The 17,929-nt window shown below is 34.2% G+C and overlaps 1 protein-coding gene and 1 long non-coding RNA gene across 4 annotated transcripts; both read right to left on the bottom strand.

Moving 5' to 3' along the window:
* Positions 1 to 950: 950 nt before the first annotated feature.
* Positions 951 to 8,798, bottom strand: LOC116167138 (putative vacuolar protein sorting-associated protein TDA6). 2 transcript variants are annotated; one of them, XM_031482378.1, is made up of 3 exons: positions 8,592 to 8,798; positions 1,826 to 2,020; positions 951 to 1,778 (listed from the first exon to the last, which is right to left on the bottom strand). In XM_031482378.1, the coding sequence occupies exons 1-3, from the start codon at positions 8,671 to 8,673 to the stop codon at positions 964 to 966; spliced, it is 1,092 nt and encodes a 363-aa protein (XP_031338238.1). In that variant the 5' UTR covers positions 8,674 to 8,798; the 3' UTR covers positions 951 to 963. The 2 variants fall into 2 exon arrangements, with proteins under 2 accessions (XP_031338238.1, XP_031338239.1); XM_031482379.1 differs by having other exon boundaries at positions 1,826 to 2,017.
* A 2,565-nt stretch (positions 8,799 to 11,363) lies between these two features.
* LOC116167317 lies at positions 11,364 to 12,563 on the bottom strand. Of its 2 annotated transcripts, XR_004144501.1 has the most exons (5): positions 12,489 to 12,563; positions 12,110 to 12,233; positions 11,846 to 12,053; positions 11,632 to 11,791; positions 11,364 to 11,579 (listed from the first exon to the last, which is right to left on the bottom strand). It is a non-coding gene; the product is annotated as an uncharacterized LOC116167317 (long non-coding RNA). The 2 variants fall into 2 exon arrangements; XR_004144500.1 differs by lacking the exon at positions 12,489 to 12,563 and having other exon boundaries at positions 12,110 to 12,482.
* Positions 12,564 to 17,929: the final 5,366 nt, after the last annotated feature.

Raw genomic sequence — 17,929 nt, 5'->3', positions numbered from 1 at the left:
AACGGTACCTTTTTGAGCTTTTATTAATTTTTAAACATCGAAATGTTAAAGCGCTGTAAGTAATCGATCGATTTTTAAAAAAATAAAAACGGTTAAGTAAATAATACAAATTCTTTGCAAATATTATGAGTCATTTAACCCTCGCCCCATTTAAAAATGTATGGGAGGGTTGCAAACCTTAGTACAGGGTTACAGTTGTATGAAAATTGGCCTCCCTTGATATAAAAATCGTACCGTTTTGGATTTTTGGCTGGGACAACGAACCATTACCGATCTCATATTCAATTTCCCATAATTGGAGTGCGACTGCGAGAGAAAATGACAAATTAATAGGAACTTATTTTGAACGTTCCATCTTACTATTATAGTACGTCCGTTTTCAAGTTACTCATTCCCAGTCGGACTCTCCCGAATGTAGCGCCATCGGGGTGAAATTGAATGTAAAAGTCACAGTTTTGAGAATTTTGCCACATTTACATTTAATTGTTAAATTAACGGCTAGCATTTAAAAGAGAAATGACAAAAATGTAGAAGAGCCACAAAAAATTATATTGAGCAAACGTTGTATTTGGTTTATACTAATTATTGCTCTAGGATTTTTTGGGATGTTGGTAAAGAGCTGTCATCTTCCTACTGGTTGTAAACATTGATATGATGAGTTTCCTGAACCAAAAACTCGCCAAAAGAATTTATTATCCCGTGGCAATGAATTTTTATGCCAATCATTCACTTCCTGTCTTTTTCATTGCTCCGCAAATGAGGAGCGACTTTCGAAAAAATTGAAACTCAGCCCTTGTTCGCTTGGTGATATATGAACGTAAGCAATAAAAGCTACAAAGCTGATCTAAATTTCGTCCCAGGTAGCAATGAGCGGCATATCCTGTCCTGAACTATCCACCAGCGATAACTTGAAAGATAAAAATAATCAAACATCTTCATCGTAACTTTTACTGTAAAAACCAACTAATGAACACTCTGAGAACAATTGAAATCGTTACTTCTTTCTAAAATACCAGTTGGGCCATCGGATACTTCGCAGAAACCGAGTTTCTTAGAAATAAAACAGTTTGACTGCGGATTTCCCCATTTCCCTTTGTATTTCATCCAAGAAGGAATAGCGCTAGTCCCAAGGAAATATATTTTTAAATTTCTCCAGGTTTCCCACTTGATGCCGTAACCGTTTTCGTCTGTTAGTCGAGGAACCTTAACAAAATAGTGATTTCCTGGCGCTGACCATAATCCGTGGGAGCCTTTCGCCGAAAAGACTACGGGATGATTGTTTTGCATTTTAGTCTCTTTCGGAAACTTGGGTCTTTGTAGTATGCCTTTTTTTGTAACTTGATTTATGTACTTAAATTGTCTGGATTTGACATCGTATTTGTAGTATACGCCGGCATCATGAACTGAAACGTACATTGCATCTGGATACCCGTTGCCGTTGAACGATAAGCTGATATGCTCCCAGTCTCCTACATGATTACCGAAGATCTTCCTTTGGCCGAGACAGGAGCCAAAGATTATGGGAGTAGGTACTTTCCCTATTACACATATTTCTTTTCCTTCGTTGTAAGGAAAGAACATCCAGTAGACTACGTGGAAATGTGGATTAGGTTCGAGTTTGTCGTATAATGCGCGTACATTATCTGATAAGCGATTAGCATTGCTTGAATGAAATGATAAGTTTGGAGAACAAGGCGTTACTATTGTGTACACAGGTATGTTGTGAGTAGTTGGATTTCTCCCATGCAAAAATGAATTGCCATCATTTAAAAGTGTTCCTAAAACGTTAATTTTAATTTCTCTAAATGTATTCATTGTTACATACCCAGATCCTTTCTTGTAACTAAATAGAATTGTTCGGATCCTGGACCGTACGGCATCTGCGCTTCCGTATCAAATAAAGGTGTAGGTTGTTGCGCTACTTCTACGTGACTTAGGAACTCCTCGACGCTGAGCGGTAAGTATTTATCGTCAGGGGCTAACCATACCACGGGAGCCCATTGAGATATTAGCTCCTCTACTGGAAAACATCATTAGGTACTAGACGATTGAACAGCATCAATTGTTAAAATAAATTAGTTGCATGAATTTACGTTGTATGCAGAATCAAGTACAAATTGTGCACAACCCTTGTGCAGGTAAAGCGCATTCTTTTTGAACACCCCTACGAAATTTCTTCCATAAATAAGAAAGTTGGCACTGCACATCCTACACAAAACCAAATTTGGAAAGTGGCGCTACATTTGCTTTTATTCCAAGTGGCTATGTATCTAATTTCAATTAAATCCCTCCATAAATAAGATAGTTTGCACTGCGCTTGCGCCAAACCAAATTTTGAAACTGGTGTTAAATTTTATTTTATTCCAAGTGGCTATGTATCAAATTTTATTTAAATCCCTCCATAAATAAGAAAGTTGGCAATGCGCATGCGCAAAACCAATTTTTGAAACTATCGCTACATTTGCTTTTATTCCAAGTGGCTATGACTATATCAAATTTCATTTAAATCTTTCCATAAATAAGAAAGTTGGCACTGCGCATGCGCAAAACCAAATTTTGAAACGCGTTATATTTGCTATTATTCCAAGTGGCTATGTATCAAATTTCATTTAAATCCCTCCATAAATAAGAAAGTTAGCACTGCGCAATCGCAAAACCAAATTTTGAAACTGGTGTTAAATTGTCTTTTATTCCAAGTGGCTATGTATCAAATTTCAATTAAATCCCTCCATAAATAAGATAGTTTGCACTGCGCTTGCGCCAAACCAAATTTTGAAACTGGTGTTAAATTTTCTTTTATTCCAAGTGGCTATGTATCAAATTTCATTTAAATCCCTCCATAAATAAGAAAGTTAGCACTGCGCAATCGCAAAACCAAATGTTGAAACTGGTGTTAAATTTTCTTTTATTCCAAGTGGCTATGTATCAAATTTTATTTAAATCTCTCCATAAATAAGAAAGTTGGCACTGCGCATACGCAAAACCAAATTTTGAAATTGTAGCTACATTTGCTATTATTCCAAGTGGCTATGACTGTATCAAATTTCATTTAAATCCCTCCATAAATAAGAAAGTTAGCACTGCGCATGCGCAAAACCAAATTTTGAAACGGGTGTATAATTTTCTTTTATTCCAAGTGGCTATGTATCAAATTTTATTTAAATCTCTCCATAAATAAGAAAGTTGGCACTGCGCATACGCAAAACCAAATTTTGAAATTGTAGCTACATTTGCTATTATTCCAAGTGGCTATGACTGTATCAAATTTCATTTAAATCCCTCCATAAATAAGAAAGTTAGCACTGCGCAATCGCAAAACCAAATTTTGAAACTGGTGTTAAATTGTCTTTTATTCCAAGTGGCTATGTATCAAATTTCAATTAAATCCCTCCATAAATAAGATAGTTTGCACTGCGCTTGCGCCAAACCAAATTTTGAAACTGGTGTTAAATTTTCTTTTATTCCAAGTGGCTATGTATCAAATTTCATTTAAATCCCTCCATAAATAAGAAAGTTAGCACTGCGCAATCGCAAAACCAAATGTTGAAACTGGTGTTAAATTTTCTTTTATTCCAAGTGGCTATGTATCAAATTTTATTTAAATCTCTCCATAAATAAGAAAGTTGGCACTGCGCATACGCAAAACCAAATTTTGAAATTGTAGCTACATTTGCTATTATTCCAAGTGGCTATGACTGTATCAAATTTCATTTAAATCCCTCCATAAATAAGAAAGTTAGCACTGCGCATGCGCAAAACCAAATTTTGAAACGGGTGTATAATTTTCTTTTATTCCAAGTGACTATGTATCAAATTTCATTTAAATCCCTCCATAAGAAAGTTGGTACACTGAGTAAAAACTTATTATGCTCTCGGGGGTATACGACATACATTGCAAAAATACATCAGGTTTCTGTACACAAGTTAATAGCAATTTGCCAAATTTCATGTACTGTACGTATTACATTTTGGTACAAAATCTTATTATATTTTAAACGCCTGTTTAAAGGGGAAAACCTCTATTGGTCTCGGCCAGCATCTTAAAAGACACTAATTATATAAAAATGTGCTCCCGACGTCCGCAGATGCGCATTAAGTCCTTTACCTTGAACATGAGATCAGACGTCAATTTTGTAGGTTATCTACTAAAGATTTTCAGTTCTTTCGTGTTCCAGGGAAACAAAAATCATATAAAAATAGAATCAGGAAGTGCAGTGGCCTGTGGCAAATTTCCCTAATTTATTATGTTAGGCAGCACGCCTAAGGTAGTCGTGAAGATAAGGATGTGTGGTATCCGGACAATTTATTTTGCAAATTATGTAATCATAAAATTAACGTTTTTATTCAGTACCTACATTAAAAAAATCTATTCCTGCATATACAAGCATTCATATCATTAGGAAAAATTATAAATCGGCAGTTATAGAACGCATCCTGATACATGGCATCTTTCTCTTTGTCAGTCCGTCCATCCCTTCCGGGGCAAACCTCATGCTATAACACCTTTCGCTTCATTTTTTTTTCAAATGAAAAATTTACTTGTCGCCGACTAAACAATATTTTGATTATCTTATATCTGAATATTTAAATGCCGAATAATGACAGAAAATACTAAAGCGCTGGAAGAACAAGTCTTAGTGAAGCTTGCGAGACTATCCAAACGGTTAGAAACTGGCTGAACAGTAGAGTCCTACATGATGCCCAGATCCGTGATCTACGGGGTGCGAATTCAAGGGAGAAGGCATATGACGGATTGAGGAGTGGACTGCTTCCCTTTGAACCGCACGTACAGAGAGCCATGAAAATAACAACGGTGCCATCCGCCCGACTGTCACCACTTATGCCGAATATAAGAGGGCCTAAAACAAGCATAAAAAGGATCTACGCATCGGTAGAGAACAGACCGATAGATCGACATCATCGAGGTTTTGTTTGATTCGGAATGCTGGTGCTTTAAAACGTGGTTTTACGTCAAAAAAGTAGAAACGAAATAAAATACAATTATATAAAGAAATAAACCGATATAACGGAATATTAAAGGCTCCTTCGCATGACCAACACTTTTTTAATCACTATTTGTTTTAACTTTGTAAAATACGTACCTATAATCAACAAACATGCGTCTAATTTCTTGGGCATTGAGCTTAATGCTGTTAGTCTTTTTCCCAGCGATCTTGGTATGAAATAATCATTTTTCTTGGATCAAAATACACGTGGTCGCCAAAAATGCATCAAATTTATGTCTTGGGCATCGAAATAATGCTCTTAGTCTTTGTGGCCCTAGAAAAAATTTTTACGTCCTTGAATGAACCACTACTCTTTCGGCATCAAGATAATGCGTTTAAAGCTGTTACGGATCCAAGTTCATGTGTAAAGAATAATTTTGGGTAGGTACATTTTGCACTAAAACTTAGACCTAGATCACAGAAAGGAGTTATATTGAATTGTTACACATCTGAGTCATAGACAATATACTAGCGAAAGTCCGAACTCGATACATAACCTAGGGAATGAAATATTTTGATTTCTATTACATTGAGCCCACACTTTTTCCGGTTTCCGATTCACTCGAAGTCCTAAACTTTTGTTCCTGTTGAACCAGTTTCCTGAAAAACAATAGCGCAATTTCTTAATGTCTAAAGTACCCGTACACTAAATCAATACGACCTGTCACTTTTAAAAAGAATTATAGCGTACAGGGGCGGACAGACGGACGGACGAATAGACAGACCGATCGTCGAACGGACACACAAATATTAAAAGCGATGAAAATATCTGGGGATCTTAACTAAGAGTTATATAGCGAACACAGACGAACGGGTGGACAAAAGAACGGACAACCATACTACCAAACCAAACTATAAAGGATTTGAGGATTCCTGTAATAAAAAAATGTTAGGTTAGGTCCGTTAACTTTTTTATCCAATCCCGTATACTTATTTTGAAAACGAGAAATTATTCAGCAATCGGGTTCATTCGAATATTCATATTTTCTAATCACAATAGCATAACAGCTGAGTTACCTAATCTAATTTCTATAATTCTATCTTCAGGAATATTGAATAACGAACTTTCTTTCTCCTGCAATCTCGATCGATCTAGGGCACACTGTATACAGGCTGATTCAAATTCGAGGGCCACCATGGGTATCTCGGAAATTGTAAGATAGGTATGTAGTTTAAATTTGGCAAGGTTGCGTATTTTGATGCTTAGCAAAGTGCTGTTTTGAAACTGAAAATATTCCGACTACTTTCGGAGATATACGAAAATAAACGAAGCTTTGCAAAATCGTTTTTATTTTTTGTAGAAGTTATGTAAGAAGATATTTCAAAATAAATGACACATTATTATGGCCACTTTCTTCCCTCTACAAGATGCTAGTTTTAAATTTTAAATCCGACGTTTCGTCTCCGGTTAACCATCATCAACTTCGTTTTTTTTTTATGGAAATCATTTTTATTTTTTGTGTCATTTGATAGAACATTTTTTTTTAATTCAAAAATATAAACATGATTATTTTTTAAATATTGTTAAAATATCTTCTTTTTTGTCTGGCGAACTCTGTCTTGGGGTTGGATGTTAGTTTATGTTCGTAGTTTCTTGCCTTTTAACGAATTAGTAGCGCTATTTGTTATTAAAAATTAGTGATATTTGCATTTTTGAAATCAGAACAAATGCCCTACCAAATGACAAAAAATAAAAATGACTTCCATGAGAACAAACGAAGATGATGATAGTTAACTGGAGATCAAATGTCAACCTGGAAAAAAGTGGACATAATAATGTGTCATTTATTTTGAAATATCTTCGGTAAAAAATAAAACGATTTTGCAAAGTTTCGTTTTTTTCCGGATATCTCCATAAGAAGTGGGAATTTTTTCAGTTTCAAAACGGCATTTTGTCAAGCATCAAAATACGCAACTTTGCTAAATTTAAACTACCCACCTATCTGTTACAGTTTCCGAGATCCCCATGGTGGTCCTCGAATTTGAATCAGCCTGTACATGTACGTTGGCAATAAATTTTATAATGGTGAAGCTAACTTCAACGAGAAATTTTACCAAAGAGCCATATGACCTGTGGGCTAGGTGAATCGTTATCTGGCCATCCTGTCCAGTCCACTATTCACTGGTATCTCACTTCTTCTCAGTGAAAGATAAAATATGCGCAAACAGTTAACTTTAATTCACGCATTTTCCAACATGAATTTCAGAGACGATAATGACATTTGAATTTGCTTGATAGACATTGGATAAAAGATTGGAGTATATTGAGAACAGCCGTTTAAACTTTTGGATGTACACCAGAAGAAATAAATACAAACCGCTGAAGAACTATTACCACAGACAACATATGGTATGTTATGTCTGTGGTAATAGTACTTCAGCGGTTTGTATATATTTTATGTTGTCTGTGCTGTTACTCCCCAAATACAAAATTAGTAATTAGTTATTTAATGTACCTATCAAGGGCATTAAGGCGATATTTATGCCGAGGGCGACTGAGCCCGAGAGCCTCCGGCCCGAGGGATTATAAGTCGCCCGAGGGTTAAATATCGAGTAATGCCTGAGGTGCATGTGCATACAAAATTTTATTTTTTATCGTTCCAAATAATGCAATTTCCAATATACAATTGCAATCATTATTGTTTGCCAACATTAAAGTGCTTCATACAAATTAAGTACTTAGCATCCTTTTTATTACATAATATGCCTCCCTCAATATATTTGACAGGCCGTTTGAGGGCATAATGAGATGACAATCCATTATGCCCTCTCATTATGCCCTCGGGCGTCATAGACTGCTTTATATATCTCATATGACAGATATAATTGGCATATAATAGGCAAATGAAAAATAAAATATATTATGGGTACGTACCTACATTTAAATATAATTATCCATTAATTATTAAATTGTGTTTGATATTTCAATGTTTACAGTCACTTTTCGTCGCTCATGCATTTACTGTTAATCCCTCCGGGAGGAACAGTAATACTAGTCGCTCCTTTAATTACCTACCAAAACACGTTAATTTATAGTTCTTGATGCCTTCTTGGAATACAAAAGGAATGTTTTGTAGATTGTAGATATGATCGATATATTGGTAAAGTATTGATATATGTAATTCATTTGAATTATCTCGTCAAGAATCGGATCCAACTTCTTTCTCGACGAGTATCTACCTATCCTACGTCAATCATATAGCATTATTAAGAATTAAATAAATTATTAAAAATAGGTATCAGTTTCCCATCTTTACCAAGTTTATTATAAATACAAAAAAATGACATATGCAAAGTTAGCACAAGACAATCTGTGTATAGGTTTATAGCGATTAATTAACGTCAAAATAAGAAAGATTTAAAAATTTGAAGTTACTTTTAAAATCCTATAACTATTTTTGTTGAACGGAGTGCCATAATGAAAAACTGTCTTTATTTTTAGTTCGATTATTTTCGTTTTTTTATTTCAAGAAGTTGTAAATTACTCTGCATTTTAGTACCTATACCAATGTATTTATACTTTTCACAGCATAATTAATTATAATATGTACCTACGCCTAAAAATTTCAAAATATAAGTACTCACTTTTAGAAAAGGTATCTGCTCGAATAAATACACCCAGAAAAAGTACTTCAATAACAACCAAAAAAAAGTTCGCGACAGTCATTTTCGGTGATTTTTAATTGTACGAATTAAGATTGCTGTTTAATGTTTTTTAACGGTAATTACACCATTTCTTGACCTACACTTAACCACTGTCAACCTGGTTATGCTCATGTTCATTAGGCCAACACGCTGCTAACGGCTACTAAAGAAGACTCGAAAGAAGATTAAACCGATCCCGACTACCTACTTCCGCAACCTACAAGATTAATGTTTTGCTAATTACAGGTCTAGTTCGCAAGAAGGGGATTCGATTTTCTTGGGCAATTGACCACTCGCGTACATTTTTGCATATGTTATACTTATATACTTTCTTCGCTGTTACCGTATGCACGAAGCAAACCCTTTTGTTAACGCCACTTTCACTATCTATTTTTGCACTGCTTCCTCTTATTGTACCTCATATACATTTTAATTATCTAAATGAATAGTTAAAGGAGTTTTGAATAGTCCAATTTTTTTAGAAAACAATACGGTTAATTAAAGTAGCTATATATTCCGTTTAATTATATGTAATAATTTCTATTGTATGATAACTTATGTAATGTAATAATATTGTGGTATTGCCTATTACCCCATTGCGTATCTAAACAAAACAATTTAGTCCCTACGTTTAATGACTGTTTTCTGTACCAAATACGTCGTAGGTACTACTATGCCCCGGTGTCAGTGGTCTTTGGATCTTGACGTATCCGGATTTAAAATTGCTTAATTAATCCGAAAGCCATTAGAGCTTTACTTATGCATTAAAGACAATACGTGTCGTGTCTATAAGTTAGAAATAAAAACTCTTATACGTTTCGAATGTAAAAAACAATTTAAAAATGATAACCGCGGGTTGATGAAATAGCAACTAATGAGATGTACCTACATATTTCTCGTTTCTGCATGAACTCGCAAAAAAGTGGTACTATTAGTATTATCTTGACATCTTGTTCGTCCACCTTGAAAGCTCACATGCCAAAATCGGCGAGGCCTATTTTTAAGGAATGCCTCCACTTGAGAATGCAGGCCATTTTGGCATCCTTGCGTTTAAAAAATAAGGGGTTGTTGAACACAGAAATATACAGGTCAGTGTTGTTGAATAGCAGAGGTTTATGAGGTGCGCCACTCTCGAGTTCTGGTCTATCCTAGAAGGGCAATCGGGTTCACTCATCCCTCAATTCATATACTATAGAAAACCACTGAATATTTTACTTTTCCGCACCCATATATGGGTAGGTATAATGGATATTTGCATAAAAGTCAGGAAAATGACACATTACTGGCGACAGTAATGTCAGGTAATGTCATTTTACTGAAGAGTTTTGTATAAAATTATACCCGAAGTCCCGAAATCGTATACTCGTAGTAATGTAAAATTTCAATTTCAAGTGACAAGTGCCTGTGATAGGTGACGCAAGTTACAAATGACATTCTCCTGCAATATTGCCAAGTCGTTATGTCATCTGAATGGTTCTAGGAGCTGATTGGTCGGGCTTATTACGTCACAGAGCCCGCCACAATCATATCGTTTTGAATAAACTCTTAAAACCACACATGTTCATTATTTTTTTTGCTAATCAGCCTCTATTTCCATGACTGAAGTATACCTACCTCTCTATGGGGTATTGGGGCTGAGTGGTAGACCAGATGGTTAATATTTTTGACCAATCTGAATCTTAACCCCTTGGGGGAAACTGGAAGGACTAAGAAATTGTAATGATCATGCTCATGTACCTGATGATGTATTCCATGTTAAACCCAATAAACGATTTATTATTATTATTTTTAAATAAACTTTTACTGTCCAAAAGAATGTCTTATGGTTTCAGGTACACCCTTATTAAATTAGAACTGCGGAACTCAACTATACTGTAAAACCCCATTCCTCAAATTGATTTTTACACAGTTTGAATACGGTGGACATGTTCATTATTTTGTAAAGTTATGTAAATAAGTGTAGCTATCCATTCTGATATAATCAAGTTACGTCAAGGTATACAAAACGTGGCACCTATCCTAAAATTTTAGGTTACAATGTATAAATTCGACATTGACATTGATAAATACGTAGTCAAGAATAGGGCCCCTGCCTAACGAAACACCGGAGCATCCGGGCCTGACACATACGTCTATTTGATAGCGTTTTCGATTGGTAAAACTCGTGCTGCACGAGAAACTGAAGAAATCCTGTGAAAATTGTTCTCAATAGAACATAAATATTTGCAAATATTTGTTGTCATTTGTCCATAACCTCATTATAGATTTAGATAATCGACAAATCTCTATTCTAAAAAATGACTGAAATGATTTCAGTATTATTTATGATAAACGATGAGGAGTATAAATTTGAAATTCCTGAAAAAGACCAATTTTTGGCGTTCAGTTTAATGACTAAGTGCAACTTTTTGTAAAGTAGAAGTTATGGCTACCCAGCCAACAAAGATATGTATCAAAGCTGTATAGATTATTTCCTTCCTAAGTATCAAATATATAAAATACTCCTACACGAGGATAGCTCTATGTCAGCAACATAGACATGTATCAACTATGTATATAATATTTCATTAGTAACATAAATGGTATGTTTCAATAATGTATTTGAGATATATAGATTATATATACATAAATGTATTGGAGATATATAGATCATATATACATAAATATATCTGTGATATATTTATTGTCATGTATAGATATGTTTCATAGACGTATCTTTTAACTAATTTATTATGTAAAATATACATAGCAAACGTAACACAACTCGTACAGGTAATTAATAATCTGTTAAATAAAAAGGTAATAAGAATATCAAAATAGGTATTTATCTTTCTCGGTCTGCTCGTAATTTTGCCAACCGGAACCATTCGCTGGAAATGCGTTCGAAATCGCTTTCCTTGACATCAACATATGAATTTATTGTGACACCTGTAAACGATAATCAATATAAATATTAAGCTAATTAGCATCAATGATTTACCTTTTATAATTTGCATACTTTTTGTGGTGCTAATTTTAAAGTTTCCTCTTTGTCCTAACCAAGAGCACTTTGTAGACATTTGGTTTGAATAAACTTTCTTTAAAAGACGGTGAATATTATCCTTTCCATTTTTACCACCAATGTTACTTAAAATTATGTGCTGAAAAAACAAGCAAATTTTAAAAGCGGCATATATTTAATAGCGATTACTTACAAACTGTTTAGTATGGCCTTCATTCTCTAATAAAACTTCAAATTGTTTGAGAGCATCAATATTAGGGATTGGCAGTAGATCGTTTATAAATTTTGTTTCAGCTGTAGGCTGATTACGTTCTTCAGTTGTCACCGAGTGTAATTTTTTTAAATTTCATCAATGCTACGTACATATAAATGGACAGAATGCAGCATTTCCAAAATTTTGTCTAAAAAAATATTAGCATTATTATATTTATTAAAACAAGAAGCCTTTATCGCCTACCAAACTTCTTGTTAACTTCTACGTCGATTGCTACAGGAGTGGCTGGTGATTGTATGAATTCTTCTACACCAAATCTTTTCTGCTTCTTTTCATTTTGTTTTGTTGTGTAAGGTCCAAAAACTTGCTACGAACAAATATTAATTGACGATCAGTGATGCGGTAACTATCGCAAGGTTTAGGTAAGTGCCAGGTTACTCATTTAATATACCTTTGCAAACTTGTGAACGTCGGTTACTAAACAAACCACAAAGTGTATTTTTGAGCGTCGCCCTAATGAAATATGTTAAAAAGAATCGTACATGAAGTGCATATAAAGTTAGGTTAAGATCGCTTTAATGTACAAATTTTAATCAAATATAAAAACTTTCTAGGTACTTACATGTCGCTGGGTAGCATGCATTGAGTTAGAAAACTAATAGAGGGAATCAAATGCTTGGCCAGACGTAGACCACGGGAACCAAAAGTGGCCTCTAGCTGTGATTAAAGTACCACACCACTTCCGTTATCATTAGCGTCTCACTTCAGTGGCGTAGAGGTATAATTTTCTTTCCACTAATAGAAATAATAACAAAAAAAACGTATAGAAGGAGTAAAATACATGCTCGTGGTAAAGTAAACAAAATAGACAAAGATGGGAAAGTATGCAGATTTAATATAATCATGGATTACAAATCTAAATATACAGCGATGTGTTCCAGTAGTATAATTATTAAGGCCAGTTTACTATAGCCACTACAACTTGACAACTCCCATTAAATTCACTGTGTTGATCAATAGCTACAATTGACTGGTTGGTCTCAGGTTTATTACAACGGCAGAGAGATTCAATAAGAATTTATTGTTTATTGGTCTCAAAATGTATTCGCACTCGTAAAAAATATCCATATTATAAACTCACACGTTTAGCTGTAAAAACAAGTTTTGATAGTACCTACTGCATATTTGACGAGATATTTGATGAACATTTTCCGGTGCAACTTTTGGTCGAAATCACAGTCAATGAAGCGTTGTGAGCACAAAAGCAAATTTCGCGAGCTGTTCTTGAGATATATTTACAAATGTTAGGTAACCAATTTGCTAGAAGTACTGGTTCGTTTGGAAAACTAAGAAACATAAACTAGGTACCTACAACCTCGCCTACAACATGATAAATGACAGGTCTTACCGATGAAAGGAAATGCCCTGTTTCTTCCCTTTATGAGAAATTTTGCATGATACGCAGCTAATCATTCTCAATTCACAAAATTGCGTGTGATAAAAACACATGCGGCAGTTAGTTATTTATATAAACCAGAGCACAAACCGATCCGAAATTATTAGGTACTTTAAAATGGCAAATTTAATAAAATTTGAATTTGGTGAAAAACTGACAGTGGCAGTGTTATATTTGTATTTCGTGGATTCTGATTTATATGAATGGAACAGAATGGAACAAACTTAATTTATTGACAATTTTCCTACTTGCTATTCTCGTAACTAGGATACTCTTTTTTTCCAGCGCAATTATGATGTAATTTTAAATATATATAACACTTCCCTCGCTAAATAAAATACCTTAAATTCACAACCATGAAGAAACGTACATTTAATTAAGATCATAATCTTGTAAGTATTGTGGAAATCTAACATTTCTTCGTGGTCTTACATTCTGTGTTACATGTTCAGGTTCTTGTAAATTTTCCTGTCGTGGTTGAATTGGTTCATTTGAGTCTGATTCGGGATTTACATAATCAAAATGATCTAATTCTACATCGGATTGTACTGGTACGTTTCTGTGACATTTCATCATCTGATTTATATGTCTTCTGCATATTTTACCATTGTCCAATGTAATCTCATAATGTAATCTACCTGTTCTTTTGGATATTTTCCCAAAAGTCCACTTGTTTTTACCAACATAAATCCTACATTGGACTCTATCACCCCTTTGAAATTCCACACATTCTTTTTCAAAATTAACTACATGATCTTGTTCTTTGTCAGGAAGAAAACTGTCTAAACGAGAACGTATTTGTCTTCCAAACATTAATTTTGATGGTGATACTTGTGTAACATTATGAGGCATAATTCTGTATTTCATTAAAATTTTTTGTACATTTTGGTCTATTTCATTATTAGTGCATCGAGTACTCAAAAGTGATTTTTTTAGAGTTTGAACAAAACGTTCCGCCTGCCCGTTTGTTGATGGATTGTAAGGAGCTGTAAATTTGGAACTAACTCCGTTTTGTTTCAAAAAGTTTTGAAACTCTCTTGAATGAAATGTACTGCCATTATCGGTTACAAAAACTTTTGGTAATCCGAATGCAGCAAAAATTTCTCTACAAACTTTTATTGTAGTTTTCGCTGTGATATCATTAACAACGTATGTAAATGGATATTTTGAATAACTATCAACTAAAATAAAAAAATATTTACCCATGAAAGGTCCTGCAAAATCTGCGTGTACACGATGAAACGGTTGATCAGCTGGTTCCCAAATATGCTTTTCTACTTGTTTGGGATTATTTCTGACTAGGTTACAACTAACACATTTTTTAGCAGTATTTTCTATATCTGCATCAATACCCGGCCACCAACAAATTCCTCGTGCTAACCCTTTCATCTTAGCCATCCCAAAGTGTCCTTCATGTAATCTCGTCTAATATAGATTTACGTAACTGTTTAGGAATGACTGCTCGGTGTCCTCTCATTAAAACACCTTGCTGAATGCTAAATTCATTTTGTTCTATATTCCATCTTTCATCTTTAGGAATATTTTTCTGTACTTGTAAGGATGTGATAAGCTTTGAAATACCTAAATCTTTCCTACTTTCTTCAGCTAATTTTTGTGCTGTAATCGGTAAAGTTTCAATTGTATCAATTTGGAAAATATCAATTACATCGTAATTTGATGTGTCTGCTCTACTTGGAAGTCTTGATAAACCATCTGCGTTACCATGATTATTTGTATTTTTGTATTTAATAGTGTAATTAAACCCTTGCAAAAATAATGCGTAGTGTTGCATTCTCATTGCTGTGTAAAATGGCAAACTTTTTGTTGGCGATAATATTTGTGTTAAAGGTCTATGATCTGTGTACAACGTAAAAGTATTACCAAACAAATATTGGTGAAATTTCTTAATTGCAAAAATGATGGCATATGCTTCCTTGTCTATTTGGGTATACTTCTTTTGGGTTTCTGTTAATGTTTGTGATGCATATTGTATGACTCGTTCTGTACCATCTGGTTCAACATGTGAAAGAACCGCACCCACACCATAAGAGCTTGCATCTGTAGCAACTATGATTGGTTTTTCTGGATTGAAATGAACAAGAAATTCGTTACTTTGAAATTCTGTTTTTGCAAGTTGAAAACTATTTTCCCATTCTTTTGACCAATGGAACTTAGAGTTTTTGCATAATAATCGATTTAGTGGATAAAGAATTGTACTTAAATTCTTTATAAACTTTCCGTAATAATTTACAAAGCCAATGAATGCTCGTACTTCTGAAACATTATTAGGTCGAGGCATTTCTGTAATGGCATCCATTTTCTTTTTGCATTTATGTATACCGTCTTTATTAATAACATACCCGCAATATTCGATTTGTTCTTTGAAAAACTCACTCTTTTCTTTGTTAATTTTAATGTTGTACTTGCTCAATCTTTCAAAAACGGTTTTTAGTGTATATAAATGTTCCTCGTATGACAACCCTGTAACTTTAATATCATCTACAAAAACAGTAACACCTGGAATATCGCACAAAATTTTTTCAATTTCTCTTTGCCAAATGGCTGGAGCAGATGCAATTCCGTAAAGTAATCGATTACATTGGTATAAACCTTTATGTGTATTTAATGTTAAGAGTGGTCTGTCTTCAGGTACGACCTCAAGTTGTAAGTACGAAATTCGTAAATCAATTTTTGAAAAATATATTCCTCCTGCCATCGAAGATAATAACTCATCAATCGTTGGCAAAGGATATTCATCGATCTGTAAGTTGGGGTTAACAGTGACTTTAAAATCACCACATAATCGAATCGTTTACTTTTTAAAACAGGCACTACCGGTGTAGCCCACTGTGACGTATTAACTTTTTCTAACACTCCTGCTTCCACTAACTTATCTATTTCTTTTTCAACTAATGGTACTAGTTTAAATGGAATTCGGCGCGCTTTAATAAATACCGGTGTTGCGTTGGGTTTCAACTGAAGCTTGGCTTGTATACCTCTAATCTTAGTAAAGTCATTATTAAAAATTGTAGTGTAACATTTACATAAATCATTCCACCCTATTTCTACTTTGGATGAAATTTGTAAAATATTGTTTATTTGTAACAAATTTAACTGTCTAATCCATTCGCGACCCAATAGTGGTTGTCTATCTAGTTTTGTAACATAGCAATTCAAATCGTACTTTTGGTGATTGTATTGAACGTTCACTGTAATATATCCAATTAATTGTACAGGCATTTCACAATATGAGAATAGCTTTAAATCTGTACATTGAAGAGCATGTGTAGCAAACAATTTTCTGTAACACTGCTGACTTATAACTTATAAGCGTAACGGCTGAACCGCTATCAACTTCGAAATTTACTGATTTATTTTGAAGCTTTAACGTAATTGAATATTTCTTTCTGTACTCAGTAGATTCCGATGTAATTTGTAAAATTTCCTCTACATTATTTACCTGTTTATCCTTCATGCAAACCTTTCTCAAATGACCTTTTACACCACAGGATGTACATGTGATATTCCTGTTTAGTTTACATTTGTTGGCAAAATGATTGCCTCCGCATCTAAAACAATGTATATTAGTATTAGAATTAAAATTTCCTGTATTGATTTTCTTCTTTTCCTGAAAATTGGTCTTCTTCGCGGCTGCACTTGTATCTTCTCCCTTGTGTGTATTTTTTGTATCCTTCTTGAAATTGTAATTGATGGCATGCACATTTGTACCTTTGTGTTGTAACTGCTGTATATCTTTTTCGGTAATTTCCATGCTGCTAGCGACTTCCATGGCTTTTTCTAAAGTCAGGTCCTTTGTTTCTAGTAGTCTAGTTTGTATTCTTTTTGATTGAAGCCCGAACACTAACTGATTCCTTACAGCGTTATTCAAATAATTACCAAATTTGCAATTGATGCTTAATTTTTGTAATGCATGACAATATTCTTGGATCGACTCACCTTCTACTTGTTTACGAGATTGAAATCTAAATATTTCGGCTACTTCTAACGGCGATGGTGAGTAGAAATGTTCCAACGTCTGTATAATTTCTATATACGTTTTACTTTCTGGTTCCACCGGAGATAATTTGTCTGCGAGGATGTCATACGTACTCGCACCCATGTAGTGTAATATGTAGTACACTTTCATATCATCCGTAGTATTAAATACCTTGAAAGCACCTTCTAGACGTTTTACCCACCTGGCCCATGATGTTGTACTTGGGTTGAACGCTTCAATTATAAATGAATGTTGTACTGTATTCAATGACTGCTGTACTGTATTTGTAGGTGTGGTATTCATTGTACTTTGTAATATTCTTCCTTATCCTCGTCGCCACTTGTTATATTTGTATTTCGTGGATTCTGATTTATATGAATGGAACAGAATGGAACAAACTTAATTTATTGACAATTTTCCTACTTGCTATTCTCGTAACTAGGATACTCTTTTTTTCCAGCGCAATTATGATGTAATTTTAAATATATATAACAGGCAGGACCCGCGTTTTCATATGTCAATAATGTCGGCCAAAATGTACCTTCACGGGAACCTATCCACGCGAGTGGCCTCTATCTGTGGCAACTTCCGTCTACAAAAATTCTTACCC

This window comes from Photinus pyralis, unplaced genomic scaffold (genome assembly GCF_008802855.1).
Source record: "Photinus pyralis isolate 1611_PpyrPB1 unplaced genomic scaffold, Ppyr1.3 Ppyr1.4_LG3b, whole genome shotgun sequence".
Classification (NCBI taxonomy): Eukaryota; Metazoa; Arthropoda; class Insecta; order Coleoptera; family Lampyridae; genus Photinus; species Photinus pyralis.
This window is presented reverse-complemented; position numbering and strand designations above follow the sequence as displayed.